This window comes from Entelurus aequoreus, linkage group LG19 (genome assembly GCF_033978785.1).
Source record: "Entelurus aequoreus isolate RoL-2023_Sb linkage group LG19, RoL_Eaeq_v1.1, whole genome shotgun sequence".
Lineage (NCBI taxonomy): Eukaryota > Metazoa > Chordata > Actinopteri > Syngnathiformes > Syngnathidae > Entelurus > Entelurus aequoreus.
The window spans coordinates 32,916,385-32,941,196 of NC_084749.1; the positions used below are offsets into that span (position 1 = coordinate 32,916,385).

The following is a 24,812-nucleotide window of genomic DNA, read 5'->3' on the forward strand; positions in this document are numbered from 1 at the left end:
GCTGAGCTTAGCAGCTCATCAGCCGATTGTAGATCAGTTAAAAAAGGCGAATATTGACTCAGATATCGGGATTGGGACATATATAGGTATGTTAATTGAGCATAGTTAGGCTATCTTTCTATTGTTTTAGTGATGCTATCCGTCTATTGTTTTGTTATATTTGTAACTGTTTTTCTTATACTTTTGTTAGTTCTCCTCAAATGACTACAAGCCGAAGCTTCCGTTTTGGCCAATCAGACGACGTGCCACAGACCAGCTCAGATCTAGGCCAGCTCGCATCTCAAGGAGGTACACAGCCACTCTTTATTTCTGTGAAATGGCAACAAAACCAAATTTAACATTTAGTGTTATTGTGAATGTCTGCAGGCCTGGGGATGTTTGAAAGCCCTTTGTTCCTAGCGTCTCATGAAGAGGAATCTGGCGGACGCAGCGTTCCCACCACACTGCTGCAATTGGCAGCCCCAGGTATAATGCCATATTCAGTGACTTGAAATTACATGTCCGCTTAGCATGAGCAAACATTGACTAGTCTCCAATTGTTAGTCTTCTCCGAAGTGGTTCCGTCAGACGCTTTGGAGCCGGCCTCTCAGTCTGTTCCCATGGTGAGCACGTCCACTCCTGGCCTGGTTGTGCCAGGCATGGCCGGTACAAGTGAGGATAGGAATGAGGTCTTCCTTGAGTCAGACCCTGATAAGTAAGTGTGTGTCTGTGTTAATATTAGCTGCTCTGACCAATTAGAACACGACCAAGAGATATAATACAAATGTGTTTTTAGAGCTTCGGAGTCCTAAATGTTTATTATTATGGTAGTATGCTTTAGTTGGTCATCTGACTGATGCACACTCCTTTGTGCTTGAGCACACTTGTGTGCCAACTCAAGACATAAGACAATCACTTTTAAAACATGGAGTATTCTCACTCATACACTTTCAGTCAGGCTTGTAGAATGTATTGTATTCAGCTGCATGTTCATGACTGTACAGTACTATATACATATTACTATTTATGGGTTGTTTTCTGTTGCAAGATGGCAGTCATCATTAATAACTGTCAGGAGAAACAATTGCATTGTTTATACAAATGGTTTTGTGTCTAAGTCCCCACTTTCCAATTGTGTGGCCAGGAAAGGGTACCATGCTTGAGCATGGTATGAAACACTCACACTGGTCAAACAGCTAGACTTTTGTGAGTGTCAAGCTTGTCTTAGCACAATGCAAACTACAGTAGTACCCCAACTTACAAGCTTAATTGGTTTTGTAACAGAGCTCTTTACTCAAAACACTTGCATCTCAAATTGTCTCCCATTTAAAAGAGAATGCACTACAAACAACTACAGCAGTTTTAAGAAGTAATGTAATAATAATGTACAGTATTTACTAGGGATGTCCGATAATATCGGACTGCCGATATTATCGGCCGATAAATGCTTTAAAATGTAATATCGGAAATTATCGGTATCAATTTCAAAAAGTAAAATTTAGGACTTTTTAAAACGCCGCTGTACGGAGTGGTACACGGACGTAGGGAGAAGTACTGAGCAGTTGCGTCTCCCAGTCATACTTGCCAACCCTCCCGATTTTCCCGGGAGACTCCCGAATTTCAGTGCCCCTCTCGAAAATCTCCCGGGGCAACCATTCTCCCGAATTTCTCCCTATTTCCACCCAGACAACAATATTGGGGGCGTGCCTTAAAGGCACTGCCTTTGCCCAATCACATAATATCTACGGCTTTTAACACACACAAGTGAATGCAAGGCAAATTGGTCAACAGCCATACAGGTCACACTGAGGGTGTCCGTATAAACAACTTTAACACTGTTACAAATATGCGCCACACTGTGAACCCACACCAAACAAGAATGACAAACACATTTCGGGAGAACATCCGCACCGTAACACAACATAAACACAACAGAACAAATACCTAGAACCCCTTGCAGCACTAACTCTTCCGGGACGCTACAATATACACCCCCTGCTACCGTAGCAGTGATACGCTCAAATTTGATTTATTGTTTGATTCAATGAATATCATCCCCTCTTTTTCCTCAGCGCTGTCTTTTACACTCATGTACTTTCTTCCCATGGTTGGAAAACAAAGTTTTGGCTATCTCTAGCTATGAGTTAATGCAAAACCCGATGTTTTGGGCAGATCTTATAGGTGTCACTGTGGCATTTGCTACGCCAACTAATGGCATGGATGTTTGTATCTCAAAATTTTTGCCTGAAACACAAAGCATAACAATTAACCGAGAGACCGCTTTAACTCAAAACACACTTAAGTTGAGGTACCACTGTACTTGGCGTGCCCTTTAACAGTGTTTGAGCACTGTCGTGAATATGTATGCATATGTCGGCGTTATCCCAAGTAATTAAGGTATCGGGAATAATTTTAAGTTTTTCATTTGGGTTTGACATGTTTTTTTAGTATAAAAGCAACATTTTATAGTTGACTGTTTATATAGTGATCTATAAATGTGGTCAACTACAGTTATACAATGCTGGGGATGTATAACATTTTATATTCCTTGTATTCCACTTCAGTTCCAGGCCAAGTGCTGAAAGTTCAGTGGATGCTGTGGTCTCTCAGGATGATTTGGTGGAGCAGAGTCAGCCTTCTGATACGACCAACCTGCCTTCGACAAGCCAGGAGCCTTCTTCTAGCTCTGCAGGTACACTTTGACCTAACCAGGTCTGTAACTAGGTTTTGACAAACACCGAGGTGAAAAATTGGTTGTCCAAGAGGAACTGTGAAAAGCTGAAATCATGGGTATCCCAGCACTATATAAATTATATTACCTTGAGCAAGACAATTAATTTCCAGAGTAACAAAAGCTTTAATTGAGCTATAAGGATCTATCCATCACTCATCTAACATATTCGATAATCAACATGAATTTGTAACGGGCCCTTTTTTATTAATATTTTGAAGTTTAGCATATTAAACCATTTTAACATCAGTAAAACATACATTTTAGAAACATACCAAATTTTGAACCACGACCAGGCTTCGGACCCACCGGAAGTGATGTAGAAAATGTTGCACTCATGTTTTAATCAATCACAGAGCATGGCGTGGCCAGGAATACGTTTAGGGGTGACACCTGACTGACAAAACGACAGTATTATACCGACAATTTTTCACATCAATTTCAGTCAGGTGAAAGCAACAGCAGTTACATCACTATGATTTCATGTTAACATTATGTTGACAGCACATTTCAGCTCAGAGTATGTTTAAAGTAAAAGTGCACTTCATTGCGTTACCTTGTTGGAGTTGTTGCGGGCTGTGCAAGACCAAAGATTGTATATTGAGAGAGGGTGATCTACGCATGGTGATGTACATGTAACATGATGTCCTACACAGAGTACATTTACAGTCAGTCATATCATCATCTTTTTGTCAACTAAAAAATACAGACGACATGACCTCGGGTGTCCTCAAGTCACGGTCATGAATGTAACGCCACCTTCACATCAGGAAACCGTGTGTAATCTACCATCTTTTGTGAGTCAAACATGGTGTGTTTTGCTTTTTCAGACACAAGCAGTGCTCCAACCAGACCTGGACACAGCAGACAGCTGCAGCGTTGGCCAGGTAGTCGTGGTGGGCGAGTCAGGAGAGGAGGTAATGTCTGACCTTACGATCACATTGTTTATGCAACTATGGATACCATCCACTAGTGTCTCTGCACAGACATCATTTCCTATGTACAGATGGTCCTCTGTTTAATTAATTTATTAATTAATTAATCGGGAAATAATTCACAGCGCTTCTCTTTTTCTAAAAAAAAATGTATGTTACAGCCTTATTCCAATATGTAATAAAATTTAATTTTGTCCTCAAAATTCTACAGACAATACTCCATAATGATAATGTAAAACGGTAATACCAAATGGATCAAAAAATATATTGAAATAAAACAATCAGATGTACATAAGTTTTCACATGAAATTAGACTTTATGAAATGGTCAGTGGAGAACCATAAATTATGTATATAATTGTAATTTTGGTCTGTAAACACAAAGTTCGCCTGAATATAGTATTCTGTGTGAGTTAGCTTTTTGCACTTCATTATGTCTCCTCAGCGTGAGGCAGACATGCATAAAAGAAAAGTGACATAAAATTAGACTTCAGGAAAGGCTCAGTGGAGAAATCTGCATGCCCGGTCCAAGCCGCCTAAATGCCGTGACCATCATGAAAGATAAATAGGGTATTTTTAAACACGTGAAAGGATTTTTCTACTATGAAATGGACAGTGACAAATAAGCAGCATAGTGGTCTTACTATTGAGACTTTCTCTTCCAAATAATCCTACCTGTCCCTCCCTTGCAGCAAGGAGTTGTTCTCTTTTTTTATTAATTTTGAAAGTTCATTTAATTTTGTATTTATCTCTTTATTACTATATTTTATATGTCCCTCACACTTCATGTTTACAGTGTGAATGATTAATGTGTTAATTTAAGAATTCAAAAAACTTTATTGTCATTCCAGCACGAGGCACAAGGTACCCGAGGTCCCAGATTTAGCCCAATTTTATGTGGTCCGCTACGTTATTTTTGTGTCCCGACACATCATTGTATGTGGTCTGCCGCATTTTTTTTTTTTATGGCCCGGCACGTCATTGTTTATCCACCACATACTTTTTTATGGCCCGACATGTCATTGCATGTGGCCTACCGCATTATTTTTGTGGAATGTCACGTCATTGTATGTGGTCCGCCGCATTATTTTGTGTGGCCCATGTCATTTATGTGGTCTGCCACCTTGTATAAAGGGTTAACCTCGTCATATATGCGGCCTGTGAAAAGGCTCGAAAGTATTTTTTCGATTCGACAGAAAATTGTACTGCATCCAATTACATTTGTTCTGCACGTTAGTATTATCTGATCACGCAACAAGATTTTCCAAGCATTTTGGGGGAGTATCAAAATTACTTAATTATCTGCTTGTCACTTTGACTTACGATTTCAAAGCAAGTTATCCATCAATGTGTTAGTAATAAATGTAATAATGAAGAGTTACCTATGCAAATTGTGTAAAGAGGCTATTTTAAGTTTATATTGATATATATTCACTGTTACAAACAGCCCTAAGTTGGCAGCCATAATTGCGATGTGGCCCTCAATAAAACCTGCTTTAGAAGGTAGTGTGGATTTTCTGAAATTGGTGTCAGATGGGCTAAACACTTGAAATTAAAAATAGAAACTCTGACCTGTAGTGCCATTGAAAATTCAAAGCTAAAACAAGCAAAAAGTTACAATATAACCAACTTTATTTTAAATCAAATGTAAAGTAACAGAATACATAGTAATGATTCTTACTTAATTAATATTTCTGTTGCATGCTTATTAATTTGCAGACATGTGATGCGCATTATTTACAGCCACTGTAGTAAATGTTTACACCCATAGATCAGGAGTTATGCTGTATTATATTCCAACAGGTCAAGCATTTCCTTCCCGGGGAGTCCATGGCAGACGCATCGCCAGATGAAGCTTTGATGAGACAGAACTTCTGTCATTCCTGGGTACCCCTTTCTCTAGTCATTTGTTTGTTTCAATCATCCAGATACAAAGGAGATGTGATCAAAGTCCATGTTGAAGTTTTGCATTATGATAAAAATGTTATTAAAAGTTTTTCAGAAATTATAATGTGAAGGCCAACTTCTTGACGCGGCCTCTAGAGGGTCTTTGGACATTTGATGAAGTTGCTGTTCTGAGCCGAAGGGTTTTCTCTTGTTGTGGCGATAACAGGCCGGTCAGTGTCCATCCTAATGTTGTATGACTTAGCTGCAAAAGACATTATGAGCAATTATGAGAAGAAAAACAATGGTGATGATGTAAGGATCTTTTTTTACTATCTAGGACAGTGATGACATAATGACCAACATTAAAATACAGTTGTGTAGTAGGCTTAAATATTTATTTTTAAAAAAGACAGAGGTTTTATTTAACAATCATATTCAATCATTTTGGCCACTATAACATTACACACAGCTTGAACAGTAACAATGTTTGAATATAGGAAAATAAAACACTGTACTTTAATCAAGTGATTATTTGGCATACCACCTGATGGTTTGAGAATCACTGACTGGGATAATCTCATATAATTTGTCATTTTAGTAAAACAATGAAAAGTAGTTTAGCTGCTTTGTTGTTTGAATGAAACATGACATACGAAATTAAATATATGCAATAATGATTTCATTATATTAGGGATGTAAATCATACAGCATGATTCCGATTCTTGGGGTGATCATTCGGTTCAGAATCTATTCTCATTTCAACACGATTCTCGCAATATATATAGAATACAATCGTAATAAAACCTTTTCAAAACAGGGTGCACATGGTGACGTATGATGTATATGCGCAGCGAGTGAGAGCAGAGATGGCCTACAAAACGTGTTTTTAAAAATGTTTTAAATAAATTACATTTTGTATTTATGAATATTATGAAAGGATTTAGAATCAGGTTGAAAAAGAATCATGATTTGAATATGAATTTAAAAAATTCAGCACCCCTATTAAATATATTGATAATTATATAACATCCTAAGAACCAGTGTCCTCTGCAGTGGACATTTGTGTTTTCTATTTCTTACTGATATATGTTAAAGAAAAAAACATGTCCACTGCAGGGGACATTGGTTCTCACTTGCAAACAATGTAAACAACTTGCAGACTAATATTAATCACAGTACATCTTTTTGGTTTTGAGCTGTACTTGTACTGTAATGGAACTTTGACGGCAATACACATCACAGTTGGCTTTTTTACATGCACCTAGCCCCTCCCACCCTGTCTGGCACACCCAAACACACATGGTCCCTGTCAGGCGTGTTATAAACTCTCTGAATGACTTTAACACATGTTTTTGTTTTTTGGTAGAACTCACTTCTAGAGAAGACGTAGTATTTGTAGCCCTCTGGTTCTCTGGTAGTCGGGACAGACACGGCAGAGGTGATGGTAGTGGGAAACCCTCGCCAGGACGTCCTGATGCTAATCGTTGGCCCTAAAAGAGACACTGGACACAAATCGGCTTGGTCAAAAACAAATCGTTAGCATTCCACTCTTTTTAAGGTTTCCCCATAAATGTCGCTGCTGAGGCTCTTTCCGATGTGTTAAATCTCAAAGGATCACTTTGAGCGGTGACTCATTCTCCCCAGAGAGCAACATGTGTTGATACACATGAATATGGCCTGCGTGAGCTCACTGTGTGTTCTAGTGCTACACTCACACCCACTCTTACACAATTTCACAGCAGACATTAATGGTTTAACAGCTGCCACAAATGGGGAAACATTGGTTACCTGTGTCATGTTATTCTTTATTAGAAGTATTGGCAAATGTAAGGTAGCAAAAATGTAGATAGCTAACCTTTTTGTTCAAATTTGACCTTTGGAGATCCCCCTATTCATGTTCACACTGCGAAAAATGCTCATAAACATTTTATTTTTTAATGTCTTTCAAAGAGTAGATCACCACCTATTTGCGGTTTGGCATATTTTAAGGGTTGAAACATCAAAAATAGGTGTTTTTGGTGCTTTTAAATTTGCCAGCGAGCACACCAGTTAGTCTTCTCACTCATCTTTTGTACTGGCGTATGCATTGAACTGATCACTGACTGTATGGTGGTTGAGGTAAAAGGCCTTGTATGGTTAAAAAAAAATCTCATGGTTAGTCAAAGTGGGTGCATGATTAATGCAATAATTTTTTGTGATCAATCTTTAAAATAAATGTCAAGGTTAATCAAAGTGTGTACATGGTTAATGCATGAATTTTTTGTGATTAATCATCAAAATAAATTGCATTGTTAATCATAGACATAATATAATATATCTGTAGATATATTATTCTGTACACATATTATGTATATATTCGTATATATATGTTAGATTTTTTATCGCTATATTAGTCTATTTATACCTGCATTGTCCTTTCCATCCTTACACTTTCCATCATTGTAGCTGAGCTACTGTGTTGAACAATTTCCCTTGTGGATCATTAAAGTTTGTCTAAGTCTAATAGTGTGTACATTAAAAATGGTGACTATTTACATAAGTTGACTCATTAATTTTGACAACCCTAGTAATGTATTATTAATTGCATCAATTCAATAACTTAGTTAGTAGTTGTTCTATCTTCCTAGTCACGTCCGTTGTGTCCTTGGGCAAGACACTTCACCCTTTGCCTCTGATGGCTGCTGGTTAGCGCCTTGCATGGCAGCTCCCGCCATCAGTGTGTGAATGTGTGTGTGAATGGGTAAATGTGGAAATACTGTCAAAGCGCTTTGAGTACCTTGAAGGTAGAAAAGCGCTATACAAGTATAACCCATTTATCATTTATAAATATTAACTCAATTTATTAAAATGAAAAATAGGCATTTTTTTGGGCGTCAATCATTCAAAGTTTTTCGCCATTCACAGGCAAGACCATCTTGGGGGGGAAATCCATAGAAAAATCTATTTTAATACAGTAGATTGCCGCCTAATCGTAGTTTGAATATAAAATTATACCGTAGGTGTTTTGACCCTTTGGTAAGCTGGTTTAAAGTAATTTTAATGTCCAATATTTGACCGTGATTTGCAGTGCTTCCAGACATAAATACAGTTTTGTACTTATAAAATACATCTTGTCAAAGTGTCTTTTTGAGAAAATGTTAGTGAACTGCACCCTCTGCCTGATTTATAGTTACAGGTTAGCGCTCTTTCCCCCCTGCACATAGCGCCATCAAATCACTTTCGGTTTAGGGTACCATAAAAAGACGAATTCACAATTTAAAGCAGAGACAATACATCTGTAAATAATTATATTTGTAAAGACTGTTGGATTTGTTTTGATTGAGGTGTACCGAATACATTTCTTGTGTTTGTGTAGTTGGGAAATCCGTACCTGCTTGCCGAACCACTCTGCTGCGGACTGTGTAAATAGCAAATTTTGGTTTCTTCTTACATGATTGACTACTGGTGCCAGACCGATATGAATATTTCTGCACCAATCCACCTAAAAGGGTTAATTAAGATGACAGATTGAGTTGAAAATGTAGATGTATGTTGCAATAATTAAGTTGTGCTAACAATAACATCTGCAGTAGTTTACCTCTCTTGAAGAAATAGACAGCTTCTGTCCTCCTGCGGTACTCGGGCACAGACAGAGCAGCTGTGACATGACCTCGAAGTCCATCAAAGCCTGCCTCCACAGCCTTCGGATAACCCTGTTCTAACTGATCGTTCTGAAATCTCCAGTACTGGTTTCCCTGCAAAGCACATTCAGTTTTTAAAAAACAAAGTTCCTGTGTACTATAGAGAAGTTTGGTGAAGTCACACAAATTACCTTAAAGATGTATGTTTTGCCATGACAGTTGCAACGGGTGAAAGCCGTGTCAATGGGGGACGGAACACCCCATGTCTGTGTGATGCCCCGAGCAGGACCTGGCACCCTGTTTCGGTCTAAAAACCAGAAGTAGTGACCTGTGGAGCGTAACATTAGTATTAAGTGTTATTAAAACTACATACAATAGCACTTAAGAATTTACCATGAATTGATTAACGTGGACCCCGACTTAAACAAGTTGAAAAACTTATTCGGGTGTTGCCATTTAGTGGTCAATTGTACGGAATATGTACTGTACTGTGCAATCTACTAATAAAAGTTTCAATCAATCAAACCAAGCCTTCAGATGTAATTTAAGACCACTTTTGACAATGTTGACTCACTGCAACATGTTCATGTGGACGAATATGTAAAATACCCACAAATGAATGGAGGCCTACAGTAAGCCTGCAATTATTCATACCTTGGCAAAAGGTTGCTTTAAAAAAGAAAAGCCGTTTTTATTGGTAAGTGGGTACATTTTATTTGGGGATGACTGTGTGCCAAAACTGTATGATTATTTTAAAACAGAAAATTCAATGACTGACAATTCAAACGACTAAACTAAATACAATCAAATATTTGTTTGTTTTTTTAAATAAAAAAATACATTTTTAGATTTTTTATTTTTTTTTGTAGAGCTTTTTTTTTCCCGAAATCGTGTCTTCTCACCATAACAACAAAAACATACATTTCCCCCTCCTTTAAACCTAACTAAAGCGGAGTTTAGCAAGTTTTTCTTAATTCTTCTCAAGCTACTTCACCTCCCCTGATGACTTCCACCTCACACTTTAAAAATCAAGATACCACGGACCTCCAAAGCATTTCCCAAACTTCTCAGGGATATTTTCAAAAAAGGGCTAGAACTGAGATTAGCATAAATGTCATACTACAAACTTTAAAAAATGCGTTCTCTAACATATCTAAACTGCGTCCCTTTGTTGCACTTGCTTCTGTCCAAAATGTTTTAGACCCACATCTGTACTGTTTGGACAATTTAGCACAATTTCCTGTCACTGACCTCTGAATACCGCTATTGTGCCGTTCCTCAGTGTGGTGATTGCACTGGCTGGCCGCCCGCTGCACAAGTTTGTGTCATTGCTGTCATCTGAAAATGAGACATTTTAATGAAATCCTCTGTGGAAAAACAACTGTTTGATTTGTGGGTAGGCGGTTCTCAGCATTAAACTTTGTGTGCAAAACAGACACACGCAATACAACTCAAAGGGAAGAAAACCTGTAAATGATTACATTTCCCAGTCATCCTTTTTATTTATTTTCTTAAAATCTTAGCTATCAAGTTCTTACCTGCTTGGTAGTCTATGGAATTATCCATAGTCAGCACTGCATCCACAGGCTTACTCCCAGGTTTAGTAGTGGGCTTGTCCACAGGGGCTGTAGTTATCTGTGGATTGGAAGGTTTCGGCTTGTCCTGAGGTTTAGGTAATTGTTGGACAGTTGGTTTTAGTGGATCAACAGATGGTTCTGGTGCTGTAGAATCTTCCTTCAGTGCCTCTGTGGGCAAGGGACTGGCAGTCGTCATGGCATCAACGTCTGACCCCACTGAAGGAATGCTTGTAGAGGGATTCTGTTGGTCTGAAGGGCCTTTTGTTGGGCTTAAAGTGGTTTTGACGGATAGTGGGACCATTGTCGTCGAGTCAGGGGCGACAGTCTCAGGACTTGCAGTTGTGGAGGACTCTGTAATGGGTTCTGAAGGAATTGAAGTTGTGATTGCGTTGGAGGCTGTGGACGACTCTTGTGTGGAGTCTGAAGGTACTAAAGTTGAAATTGCTTCTGAGGACTCTTGGGGTGCTGAAGTGGTTGGGGAATCTCGGGAAGGTTCTGGTGTTACTGGAGTTGTGGAAGAGTCTTGTGTGGGTTCTGAAGGTACTAAAGTTGCAATTGCTTCTGAGGACTCTTGGGGTGCTGATGTGGTGGAAGATTCTTGGGAGGATTCTGGTGGTACTGGAGTTGTGGAGGATTCTTGTGAGGGTTCTTGGGGTATTGAAGTTGCTAATGTATCGGAGGACTCTTGTGTGGTTTCTAGGGGTGCTGAAGTGGTGGAGTCTTGGGAGGGTTCTGTTGGTACTGGAGTTGTGGAAGACTCTTGGGAGGGTTCTGGTGGTACTGGGGTTGTGGAAGACTCTTGGGAGGGTTCTGGTGGAACTGGAGTTGTAGAAGACTCTTGGGAGGGTTCTGGTGGTACTGGAGTTGTGGACGAGTCTGTTGAGGGTTCTGGTGGTACTGGAGTTGTGGACGAGTCTGTTGAGGGTTCTGGTGGTACTGGAGTTGTGGAGGAGTCTGGTGAGGGTTCTGGTGGTACTGGAGTTGTGGACGAGTCTGGTGAAGGTTCTGGTGGTACTGGAGTTGTGGACGAGTCTGGCGAGGGTTCTGAAGATGTGGTGGGAAGTAAGGTTGTGACCTCAGGTTTTTCAGAGGCAGCTTCAGTTGGAGCAACAGTCTGTGCCAGGGATGTCGTCTCCTGTGTCACGGTGTCAGCTGTGGGAGAAGGATCGGGTTGGTTTGCTAAGGTGGGAGTTGATTGGCTGGAGACCTGTTCAACCGCTGTGGTGGGTTGCGGAGACGTTCCCGAGTCTGGTAAAGTGGTCGCATCATTGCCATCTGGAATTGCAGAAAAAGGACTTACATTTTAATGACTTGCCTGTCATGGGGGAATCGGTTCAGTATATGGTTTAGGAGCTCCAGTACAGTGGAACTTAAGAAATTGAATTCATTGAATAACTTTTGGTTTAACCAATAATTACAAGGATTCTAGATGCTGACTTGATGTCGTTCAGATGAATTATCAATCAATCAATCAAAGTTTACTTATATAGCCCTAAATCACTAGTGTCTCAAAGGGCTGCACAAGCCACAATGACATCCTTGGCTCAGATCCCACATCAGGGCAAGAAAAACTCAACCCAATGGGATGACAATGAGAAACCTTGTAGGGGACCGCTGCAATGGACGTCGAGTGGATCTAGCATAATATTGTACTAGATCCACAATATTGATCATAATTAAAATTGTGATCAAATCAAAATCCAAGTTTCCAATGTCCATTGTCTCTTTACTTAATACTGATTCATCAGTCTACTGTATCTTTGAATATCTTCAACTTTGAAGGTTGAAATTAACCTGAAATGATTTATGTTGACCCCTTGTGGTCTTTATACACCCCTGATTTGGACAATGTATCATCTAGTATGGCCTTGATGTATTTATCTGTAACCACTATGTAATAACGCGCACTGGTACACTCGGACCTCAACATCATTACAGGTTACAAGAGACAAATTGGGTTTATTTTCCTTAAGCGACATCAACTGACCGTCTTTGAGATCATCTTGTGGTTTGGATGATGGACTCTCAAGTAGATCTTCATAATAATCTGTTATGGGAAAATATGCAATAAATCATACTATTGTGTCCAAACCTACGCCTGGATGAATACCTCCAAAATGCCTAAACAGTAAAATAAATAATGAAACATCTTTGTCATTACACCTACAGCCTGGAGGTGTCTTCTCACCCACGGAGGGCTGCATCCAGAAAATAATGACCCTTTATTCGATATGTTTCAGCTTTTCTCATGCTAAAACCGTTACAGTGTAGGTCAGAATATGCAAATATTAGTTCCTTAGTCCCTTTTATTACATACAGTTGGAATATTTTGGTGAGGATTAGTGACCTAGAAGTGGCTTGTTGCTGTCAAATTTGCGGGACACAGCTAGAATGTTTGCATTAACATGATGTAACAATAGTTTTAAAGGCCAAATTTATATCATTTATTTTGTTTAATTTGCGCAAACCTAGCGGTTAGCATGGCTTCTTGTATCCTCCGGTGTTTAGTGTAGCATGTTTAGCTATTTATCATCCTGTAGTTGTCCAGAGATAAATACACTTTATTCCCTAATGATACATCAACATGAATTAATAATTATTAATTTAAACCTCCATCATCAACCAAATTGATATCATTTATATTGTTTATTGCGCAACATAGTTAAAAAATATTATTCAACTCTACCTTGTGTTGTTGCTGACAAAGCAGATACTATGTAATTATTCTTTTTTTAAGAGACCCATCTTTTTGATTTGGCTTTTACCTAATATTTAATAATTTTATTGAAGTCATTTGTACTTAACATTTTAATCGTATTAGTTATCATAAATTTGATACAGTTCCATTTATGTATTATATATCTCCTGTAGTGTTGTCCTGATACCCTTTTTTTTTTTTTTGACTACCAAAACGGGTTACAAAGGCTCCTAATTTGGCTGCTGAAGTATGCAGTAACATATTGTATTAGTTTCAGTTCATTTCGAACATGCATACGATACAATGTTGTGCATCACATATTTCCAGTTGTTTCATTACAGCACGTCCGAAAAGGAGTAGGAAGAAACAGAGCTTATTTAATCCTAGCCCTTTTCATATCATAGCAATTATATCCCATTTCCTTGTTCTCTGTTTGTAACAGAACAGTGAATAAATAAATAATATACCATAATAAGTAAACAAATATTAAATACACAAATAATCATTATCCCCAAAAAAGATCAAGATGTTCATCATAATTGTTATTCCTTGTATTTTGTGAACAGTTGTAGTTTGAACGGTCTCAAACTGAATCATATTGGTGCTTTGTTTGATTTATTTGGTTAATCCGTTCCATAATTTAAATCCATGTATAATGATACACTAAAGGTTTTAATGTTGTACTTGCATACAAATGTTTTAAATTAGATTTTCCTCTAAGGTTATATTTCTCCTCTTTTGTTGAGAAATATTGTTGTACACTATTGGGTAGCAGGTTATAGTTTGCTTTGTGAATTTCAATATTTGTGATTCAATAAATAAAAGGTTTGTTTGTTCTCAATATCCAACATTATGTGATATTCTAAATTATATTTTTGGTAACACCGTTAGTGAATGAAGCACACATTTATAGTTGTTTCCCCATATTTCTACACAACAACTCAGATCTGGTAGCATTAGCAAGCAGTAGAGAATATGAAGAGATTTTTGGTCCAGAACATTTTTTTTTTATTATTGGGGACAAGCTGTAGAAAATGGATTATTCATCTACTTGTTCATTTACTCTTAATATTTACTTGCTTTCTGTTTTAACATGTTACATCTACACTTGTGTTAAATTGTAATAATTTCTGACTCTTCTGTTGTTTGGATACTTTACATAAGTTTTGGGTGATACTACAAATTTTGGTATCAATCCGATACCAAGTAGTTTCAGGGTCATACTTTGGTCATAATTAAAGTTATTCTATGTCCAGGGATGTATTTCCTGAGTTTATAAACAATAGAACATGACAAAAGATTGTATGATAATAAAATATATTGATGTGATCATTGTATTATTGACTATATATTGGTCTTGTACTTGGTATCGTTACAGTCGATGTCTGTGTAGATCCACCCATGGGATTTGTTTACATTCAGGAGCGCTAGCTTGCTGTTAGCGGTTAGCGGTTGTATCCTCCTACGGTGTGTAATAAGGCACGTTTAGCTATTGCTTGTCCTGCAGGGAGGTTACTTATAAGAAAGTTTATTTTTCGCCATTGAAGCAAGAATTAACGAGTGATTTAGAAGTAGCTAAAACACTGCGGATGGACGTTAGCCGCTAGCTAGTTAGCCATATTTTAAAGCACGTCTTGCTGAGCGGCGCTTCAGTGTTGTACAGTAGCTTCACCTTTATCGTTAGTTTTTTTTTGCAAAGTGCGTCTATTATCCCTTGTTGTCTACGCACTGTTTCTGCTTGTAAGTACTCCGTGCGTGTGCGTTGCCTAACATGCTTCTCTGCTCGTAAAACCGGCAATGTCACGACGTGACGACGGCAAAAAGTACCTGTATTTTTCAGATGCATTTTAGTAAAAAAATGTAATTATCTGTACCGTGGTACTTTATTATTACCGGTATACCGTACAACCCTAATTCACTGTTTATACATTTTTTATCTTCACAATATGTTTTACTTGTAATGTATCCTTCATTTTTACTCACGGGTCTTACTATTTTACATGTTTTATTATTTTCACTTTTCAGCGTTACTCACTGCAAAAACTGAAATCTAAGTAAGATGAAATATCTCAAATAGGGGTGATATTTGCTTATTTTCTGTCTGATAAGATAATTCTTCTCACTAAGCAGATTTTATGTTAGTGTTTTACATGTTTTAAGGGTTTTGGTCCTAAATGATCTCAGTAAGATATTACAGCTTGTTGCTGAGATTTGATGACCTATATTGAGTAAAACATGCTTGAAACTAGAATATCAACTGTTGCAAAGCTGTGTCATCAACACTCCCAAGTATAAAACTACTTTTTTAAAGTAACAATTTCTTATTTCAAGCATGAAAAAAAAAATCATGACAGCCAAATGGACTTTGCTGTTTTACTTTCAATGAAACAATAGAAAATACGTACTCATATAGTAGTACAGTTGTTATTAGTGAGAATATACTTATTTTAAGGTATTTTTGGATTAATTGAGGTTAGCTAATTTTACTTGTTTTGGAAAGTCTTGACAAGCCAAATTTTCTTGTTCTATTGGCAGATAATTTTGCTTAGTTCAAATAAAATACCCCTAATTTATTTTAATTTTTTTTCTTGTTTTTGAACACTGACTTTTTGCAGTGCTCTGCATGAGTGATTATCGGCCATGGCTTTGGGGGTGCCATGGTCTGATGATCTCCTGGTGCAGACGGCTCCTGTGATAGTGTTTATTCACCTGGCTCCTCTGTACTAAGCCATGCATTTATCTGTGCATGTGTGTGTGTGTACATGCGATTGATGACGGGGCATTGTTTTTAAGCCTGCAAAGCACTTTGTGTGGCATTTCTTTTTGCGTATGAAAAGCGCTTTATAAAGTTTGATTTGATATTCTGTCAGGCAATGTTTAATTGTGTCTAAATAAAAAATGAACTGTTAGCCAGCAAATGGCCCCTGAGCTGCACTTTGGACACCCCTAGTGTACTGTATTCCTGCTGTCCTATTCTCACATAATGTCCCTGAAGCTGTCCCTTTAGGCCTCCCACACTATTACAACACTGCTCTCTTGTGTTTCTTGGCCACTCCAGCTTGTGTTTTTTGGCCACATTCTGGTGACCAAACCACAGCAGCATTGTCAAAATTGTCTTCTTTTTTTTTTTAAAACATCTTGATAATTAAGTCTGGCTCATAATAATAACAGTTGAGCTCAAGTACACTTTAAGACGTTACCTTCATCGTTTCCCTCGCTGTCTGCTGAAGGCAGCTGTGCTGCTTTAGTCAGACTTGGCGCTGTTGGAATATTAATGCGTTAGAGGGATTATCATAGGCATTTTTCCTTCTGTCATGTTAAATAATACCTTGAGGTTTTTTATCATCTACATTATTGCATGAATTACTCGCCCCTGGTGCTGTTACACTGGATGCTCCATTGTTTTCCTCTGTGGCAATCGTTAGGACAGAAAATATGTCAAATGTAACCCAATTTGGTGGCGTAGATTCCTGCGTGCATCGCATGCCACGTGCTGCTCGACATGCAGGACTACTTTGTCGTGGAGGAGGATTTCTACCCTATTTACAGTTGTGGTCACTTGTAAAGAACATAATGTCATGGCTGTCTTGAGTTTCCAATACTTCCTACAACTCTTTATTTTTTTGTGATAGAGTGATTGGAGCACATAGTTGTTGGTCACAAAAAACATTCATGAAGTTTGGTTCTTTTATGAATTTATTATGGGTCTACTGTGACCAAATCTGCTGGGTCAAAACTAAGTATACATACATGAAGCTTCATGGCATGGCCTCTTAACTTCATGTGAGTGATTATGATTGACGACACCTGTTGACTTCTCTGAGCCCATTTAAATAGGGCTCGTGTGATGCAGTCATTAGACTCGGTTACAAACGCAACAATGGGAAAGTCAAAGGAACTCAGCACAGATCTGAAAAACCTAATCATTGACTTGACCAAGTCAGGAAGGTTACTTGGAGCCATTTCAAAGCAGCTTAAGGTCCCAAGAGCAACTGTGCAGACAATTGTAAGTATAAAGTGCATGGCACAGTTTTGTCACTGCCACGATCAGGAAGAAAACGCAAGCTATCACCTGCTGCTGAGAGAAAATCAGTCAGGATGATCAAGAGTCAACCGAGAACCACCAAAAAGCAGGTCTGCAATCAATTGGAAGCTGCTGGAACACAGGTGTCAGTGTCCACAGTCAAGCGTGTTTTGAATCGCCATGGACTGAGAGGCTACCATGCAAGAAGGAAGCCCTTGTTCCAGAAGCGACACTTTAAGGCTCGTCTAAAGTTTGCTGCTGATCACATGGACAAAGATAAGATCTTCTGGAGGAAAGTTCTGTGGTCAGATGAAACAAAAATTGAGCTGTTTGGCCACAATACCCAGCAATATGTTTGGAGAAGAAAAGGTGAGGCATTTAATCGCAAGAACACCATTCCTGCCGTCAGGCATGGTGGTGGTAGTATTATGCTCTGGGCCTGTTTTGCCGCCAATGGAACTGGTGCTTTACAGAGAGTAAATGGGACAATGAAAAAGGAGAATTACCTCCAAATTCTTCAGGACAACCTAAAATCATCAGCTCAGTGGTTGGGTCTTGGGCGCAGTTGGGTGTTCCAACAGGACAATGACACCAATCAGACGTCAAAAGTGGTAAAGGAATGGCTAAATCAGGCCAGAATTAAGGTTTTAGAATAGCCTTCCCAAAGTCCTGACTTAAACGTGTGGACAATGCTGAAGAAACAAGTCCATGTCAGAAAACCAACAAATTTAGCTGACAGTTTTGTCAAGAGGAGTGGTCAAACATTCAAGCAGAAGCTTGCCAGAAGCTTGTGGATGGCTACCAAAAGTGCCTTATTGCAGTGAAACTTGCCAAGGGACATGTAACCAAATATTAACATTGCTGTATGTATACTTTTGACCCAGCAGATTTGGTCACATTTTCAGTAGACCCATAATAAATTCATAAAAGAACCAAACTTCATGAATGTATTTTGTGACCAACAACTATGTGCTCCAATCACTCTATCACAAAAAAATAAGAGTTGTAGAAATGATTGGAAACTCAAGACAGCCATGACATTATGTTCTTTACAAGTGTATGTCAACTTTTGACCACGACTGTATGTGTTCATGCATGTAAATTTGTGTATTTGATGCTCAATCATGCTGAATGTTGGATAAAGCTTGCCTTCTTCACATTGGAGCTGGTAATCTGGACAACACTGCTTGTATTTATCGCAATCCGAGTCGCAGCTACACAGTTGGCCTCTCTTGAACGTCTCCCCACATCGACCTCTACAGGAGTTTTCTGCGGCACATAAATGCAACACAACACAGTCTTTTAGTGAGCTGCACCAAATAGATTGTCTTTTATCCATGAGGGATAGTTAACTCTTTCATGCACGTCCGTCCATCCATTTCCTACCGCTTGTCCCTTGTAGTGTTGTCCCGATACCAATATTTTGGTACCGGTACCGAAGATGTTGTGATGCCAAAAAATATCAACGTAATCTATTGTAGTATCGACTAGATACGTTCCTGTACTTGGTATCATTACAGTAGATGTCAGGTGTAGATCCACCAATGGCGTTTGTTTACATTTTGACGCCGGTGAGCTATGGTGTGTAGTGAAGCATGTTTAGCTATTCCTCGTCCTGCAGGGATGATACTTGTAAGAAACTTACTTTATTTGTCGCCATAGAGGCGAGGATTAGTGATTTAGAAGTAGCTAAAACACTGCCGACTGGGGATGGACTTTAGCCGCTAGCTACCTAGCCATGTCTTGCCCTTGTGTAATGTTCATATTGTTGCTACTCAGCCAGCGTTTGTGGGTCTGATGGACCCGTTGCATTTTGTGGCTTTTAATGCCTCACAATCAAACACTTTTATGTTAAAATACTGAACAGATGTTTATTGGGATAAGGTAAACATCTGTTCAGTATTTTAACATAAAAGTGTTTGTGAGGCATTGAAAGCCACAAAATGCAACGGGTCCATTAGACCCACAAACGCTGGCTGAGTAACAACAATATGAACGTTGCACGGAAAATTTCTCTGCCAGTTTCTGCATCCCACAGGGATTCTTCTTTTGTGTTTCTGCACCTGCGGTTCCCACACAAGGTTGCAACATTGTTTAATCAACAATGTCTGCTCTCATTTTCTCGCACATTTGACCCTCTGATGTTCTGTGTACCTACACTCTGTCCTCCTGTGTGTGTGTGTGTGTGTGTGGGGGGGGGGGGGGGGTGGCACACAGAACATCAATTTCCACACTTCTATTAGCCCCGGGTCCAGTGGACCCGGACATCTTATATGTAATAGAAATGTGTAGGGAGGGTGTGTGGTCATTAAATATGTATTCTGATATACAGTATGTTCTTCACAGAAAATGAGCCAAGGTCAGTGAGTCTCAGTTTGAAAAATTAATTAATTGTATCATTTTTCTTTTAATAAAAAATGAAAACGGCTCCCACAGACCCGAACACCACACAAGGTTTAAAGCACCTCTTCCTGAGGGCGTGTGTTATAACTTCACCTTTATCTTTAATTTTTAAGCCAAAATGCGTCAGTTCTCCCTTTTACTGTCTACACACTGTGTCTGCTTGTAAGTACTCCGTGATTGTGCGCTGCCGAATATGCTCGTCTGCTCGTAAAAACGACGTGACGACGACGGGTTGCGGGGGGGTGGCGGACCGGTACTTTTCAGAAGTGGTATAGTGCGGAATATGATTCATTAGTATGGACCGGTATACCGTACAACTCTAGTGAATTGTTATTCAAAAGCTGTTTCCTACCGTCTATGCAAAGTTGGTCGGGTATGACACCGTGTTCAGTTCAAACCTTGGGAGACAAACATTATTGCAGCAAATTCCTAAAAATATTCCAGTGCTCCTGTTGTATAGAGAAACTTGGACCATTGGCGGGTCCTTGCATTGACATTCTAACCTTGCTAGCAAACCTAGAGCAAACTTCTGATTCACGTAACTGAGGCATTCCTCCAGTCCTCTCCTTTTTTGGCAGTTGTTTTTTGTAATGAGATTTATGTAACTGAAGCGTTGCAGTAGCTTGTTTACTTCAGATGCTGTCAGTAGTCATTCGTTTAATTTACACTAGTGGTGTTCCTCAAGGTTCCATTTTAGGTCCTCTTTTTGTCATCATTTGGGTCATCAACTTCCTTTTTGCAGCAGACTGTTAAAAAACACTTGAGTGCTGTCATAGAGATGACTTCAAAACAGAGCAGTGCTGTAATTCTGACCAAAAAAAAATAGACCAAAATCAAATGTCTATTGTAGAAAATGCTAGTTTTTTGGAAAACTAAAAGTGAAGGGAGAAGCCGGACCCCTGGTCCTTAGCTTTCTGGAAATGTGGTCCCCAAAAGAATTTAGTTGATCATCCGTGGTGTAGTTTCTTGATATACACTGCCATCCATTGGTCGATACTACTCAAAAACAAGATAGCCGACGGACGTGCCTAGCTAGGGAGGAAGACCTGTCCATTCTTTCTATAAGGAGACCCTTTCAGGTATACAAAATAGAGGCACATGAAGCAGCAACTAAGAAGTAGTATTGATTTTGTGATCAGAGGAAATTGTGCATGTCCACTGAATAAATGTTGACTGCAATTTATATTATTGCTGCTTGTTAAAAAAAAATGTTTTTATTAGATTGTATCATGATTTTTATGGTTATCCTGTTTTAAAAACCCTCTTAAGCCATGAAACTTTTACAATACATTTTGACAACGGTAATGATGAATTTGATGTATAATATACTTTATTTCTGCCATCTCAACGCGCTACAGAGGAGAGAAGGAATCTGGACAATTGAGACGTGATAAAAACTAATGATGAAACGTACTATACAGCAACTAGGGCGATATTGATATTGGATATTGGACCGATATCAGCAACAAAAAAAACCCTGATATGGTAGCAGATTAATATGGGTATCGGCCAACACTCGAGGGCGATATTGATACCACAGCGGTATCGTATCGGAAGTAAAATAATTGAATCGGATCACCCCTAATCCAGTAGCTACATCAATACAAGCTTAATAATATTGGAATATTATTGTTGAAAACATATTTCTTAATGTATATTTTGTATTTTTTTTTCCCCTAAAACATATTTGATAAGTAAAACCTTGAGGCGCATGTTGTCCAATGTCCATCCTAGTGCACAGGTTTGTTGAGAAAAAAAAAAGAACTTTTTCTCTTCATGTGCAGAGAATTAAAACAGTTGGGGGAAATCCTAATGTGTGCATGAAAAGGTAAAGTAGAGGTAAACCTACTCAGTGGCCTAGTAGTTAGAGTGTCTGCCCTGAGATCGGTAGGTTGTGAGTTCAAAGCCCGGCCGAGTCATACCAAAGACTATAAAAATGGGACCCATTACCTCCCTGCTTGGTTGGAATTGGGGGTTAAATCACCAAAAATGATTCCTGGGCGTGGTCACTGCTCCCCTCACCTCCCAGGGGGTGATCAAGGGTGATGGGTCAAATGCAGAGAGTAATTTCGCCACACCTAGTGTGTGTGTGACTATCATTGGTACTTTACTTTAAAGGTAACCATGCACTCTCATTGGACACTTCATTAAGTACACAAGCAGGAATATTATATATTATTAGCAAAATTGGTAAGTATTGTAAATGAGTAGTTTTTTCTTAATGTGCACCTATAGTATTTGTAATTTCCATTTAAATTTTTAAATATTTACATTTAATTTTACATATTTTATTTGTATTGTACTTTGCTCTGATTAAAAATGTATTACTAAGCAACAGCATATGTTTATAATATTGTTTATGTATTTCCTAAAGGTGTTAACCCATAAATGAAACCCATTTTGAGACTTGTACCAATGTTTTCCTATTTATACAGAACATCTGACACTGCTTAAAAAAGTGACTATTAATTTTTATTCATTACATTTTTATCTTTTTTTTTTTTTTTAAGTATTTTTTCTAGTATTTTTCCCCGGAGTACAATATAATCGAGCTCATTCCACCTCATGATTATTATTTTTTTAAATGATTTACGTAATCCATCTTTGACTACCAAAAAAATCAATTTATTTACATTATTAAACCACAAAATATACTTTTTAAATAGTTTGGTTCCCTATGTTAGCGACACAATACACACCCCCTCACAGTATGATGCAGTGCAGCACGATAACAAGCATACTCCTAACACAATACTTCATCAAAACTCAACTATTTTCTTATTTTTTTTCTCGATTTAACTTATATTACAAGAACACATTACAATATTTAAAGAATAAAGTCAAATTATTTACAAGGAAAAAGTACATTTAGTACTTTTTGTAATGTAATATTACCAGAAAATCGGTAGACTGTCCGCCCTGAGATCGGTAGGTCGTGAGTTCAAACCCCGGCCGAGTCATACCAAAGACTATACAAATGGGACCCATTACCTCCCTGCTTGGCACTCAGCATCAAGGGTTGGAATTGGGGGTTAAATCACCAAAATGGTTCGCCAGCGCGGCCACTGCTGCTGCTCACTGCTCCCCTCACCTCCCAGGGGGTGGAACAAGGGTGATGGGTCAAATGTAGAGGTTAACTTCACCACACCTAGTGTGTGTGTACTTTAATTTAACTTAAATACTAGTAATATACCAGTAAAAAAGTAAGTACATTTATTTCAAGAAAAATACATCATATTTTACATGGGATTATTTTAACAGATTGAAATTACAAATTTTGGTACAATTTAGTATGGGGAACATATACACCATTAATTAGTTGCTTATTAACATGCAAATTAGTAACATATTGGCTCTTAATTAGTCATTATTAAGTACTTATTAATGCCTTATTCTGCATGGCCTTATTATACAACAACCCTAACCCTAACCAAATAACTCTAAATTAAGTCTTTTTTACTTACAATATGTGTCCAAATAACTCTTAATTAACTCTTTGTTACTTAGAATATGTTCCCCATACTAAAGTGTTACCCAAATGTTATATTAGATATGGGTAAAAACATGTTTGACATTAGATTTTTTTGGTATATATTACAAGAAAAAGTAGACATTTCACGAGAATAAGATCGAAAATGAAGATGATGCCAGTGTACCTAATATTCTAGCCATCCATCCATTATCTGCAGCTTGTCCCTCAGTAAGTTAGTATTCATTGTTTAAAATGGGGGTCAAATTCTGCATATTAACAGCAACAATATGTAATAATTGCAGTTAAAGATCACAGAGATTGGGTTAAAAAAAAAAAAAAATCCTCACTTGTGGTGCACTGAGCTTCAAAGTCGAGGCAGCATTCTCCGTAGGCCAAGCAGCTGAAGTCGCACTGGCACATGTAACCTCTGTAGTACTCCACGCCACAGCGTCCTCTGCAGCTGCCTGTGGACCAGAAAGACGGCATTGAATTTTAGGACACACAAAAGCTCTGTCTAGTAAATAATTGTTACCAAGGTAAACACAAATGAGGTCAAACACACACACTAGTAATGCCATGTTGGCTCCCTGCAAAGTCCCCTTAAAAGGCATCATTATTATTATTCTAATTAATACGATACTCACTTTGACCATCACTTGGAGTCAAGACACAAGCCAGCAGAACAAAAGAGCAAAGTGCAGTTAAAGACATCTTCTTGTAGACCTGAAATGTGAAATCATCACATCAGCTTCTGTTTTGATTAGAGTGGGGAACAAATAAGACCTACCAAGGGTGGGCACTCTGTGGTAGTCCTGCTCAACTTTGGACTCCTGCTTACTTTTAAAGGCTGAAAGAGGGCCGGCTAACGTGCTCATAATTGGCGCGTCCGGTCCATATTGAAGGGGGGCTGATGTCACGGGCTGGAAGCACACCAGCACACGTCTGTGCCAGGCGCTGCTCCAGAAACGTTTTAAGTACAAACTGTGCAAACTTTTTCCACAGAGGGACGCGTACTGAAAAGTCAATGGATGTTGCTTGGAGTTTGTTTTTTTGGTAAAAAAAAAAAAAAAAAGTTATCTAGCTGTATATCCTAATGCAGTGTTTTTCAACCTTTTTTGAGACAAGGCACATTTTTTGCGTTGAAAAAATTCGGAGTCACACCACCAGCAGAAATCATTAAAAAACATAACTCAGTTGACAGTAGACAGTAGAATTGTTGGATATGACTATAAAGCATAACCAAGCATACATCACTACAGCTCTTGTCTCAAAGTAGGTGTACTGTCACCACCTGTCACATCACGCCGTGACTTATTTGGAGTTTTTTGCTGTTTTCCTGTGTGTAGCGTTTTACTTCTTGTCTTGCGCTCCTATTTTGGTGGCTTTTTCTCTTTTTTTGGTATTTTCCTCTTGCAGTTTCATGTCTTCCTTTGTTTTAGCGACCAAGAATATTTCAGTTGTTTTTATCCTTCTTTGTGGGGACATTG

General features: G+C 38.5%; 2 protein-coding genes across 5 annotated transcripts in view; one reads left to right on the forward strand and one right to left on the reverse strand.

Annotated features, from left to right (window-relative positions):
* Positions 1 to 5,650, forward strand: part of tprb (translocated promoter region b, nuclear basket protein) — a 56,591-nt gene extending 50,941 nt beyond the window's left edge. The window contains exons 46-51 of the mRNA XM_062028326.1: positions 191 to 288; positions 367 to 465; positions 544 to 694; positions 2,544 to 2,671; positions 3,541 to 3,627; positions 5,448 to 5,650. Of these exons, the coding sequence (XP_061884310.1) occupies positions 191 to 288; positions 367 to 465; positions 544 to 694; positions 2,544 to 2,671; positions 3,541 to 3,627; positions 5,448 to 5,497 (613 nt within the window). The 3' untranslated portion in view covers positions 5,498 to 5,650. The remainder of the gene's footprint in view (positions 1 to 190; positions 289 to 366; positions 466 to 543; positions 695 to 2,543; positions 2,672 to 3,540; positions 3,628 to 5,447) is intronic.
* Positions 5,259 to 24,167, reverse strand: prg4b (proteoglycan 4b). 4 transcript variants are annotated; one of them, XM_062028336.1, is made up of 14 exons: positions 24,113 to 24,167; positions 23,970 to 24,048; positions 23,673 to 23,789; positions 18,600 to 18,719; positions 16,755 to 16,835; positions 16,627 to 16,686; positions 12,716 to 12,775; positions 10,690 to 12,003; positions 10,403 to 10,489; positions 9,343 to 9,479; positions 9,109 to 9,265; positions 8,902 to 9,012; positions 6,905 to 7,033; positions 5,259 to 5,793 (listed from the first exon to the last, which is right to left on the reverse strand). In XM_062028336.1, exons 2-14 carry the CDS (start codon positions 24,034 to 24,036, stop codon positions 5,684 to 5,686), a joined length of 2,550 nt encoding a protein of 849 aa, XP_061884320.1. In that variant the 5' UTR covers positions 24,037 to 24,048; positions 24,113 to 24,167; the 3' UTR covers positions 5,259 to 5,683. The 4 variants fall into 4 exon arrangements, with proteins under 4 accessions (XP_061884320.1, XP_061884321.1, XP_061884322.1 ...); XM_062028337.1 differs by lacking the exon at positions 12,716 to 12,775; XM_062028338.1 differs by lacking the exon at positions 16,755 to 16,835 and having other exon boundaries at positions 24,113 to 24,166.
* Positions 24,168 to 24,812: the final 645 nt, after the last annotated feature.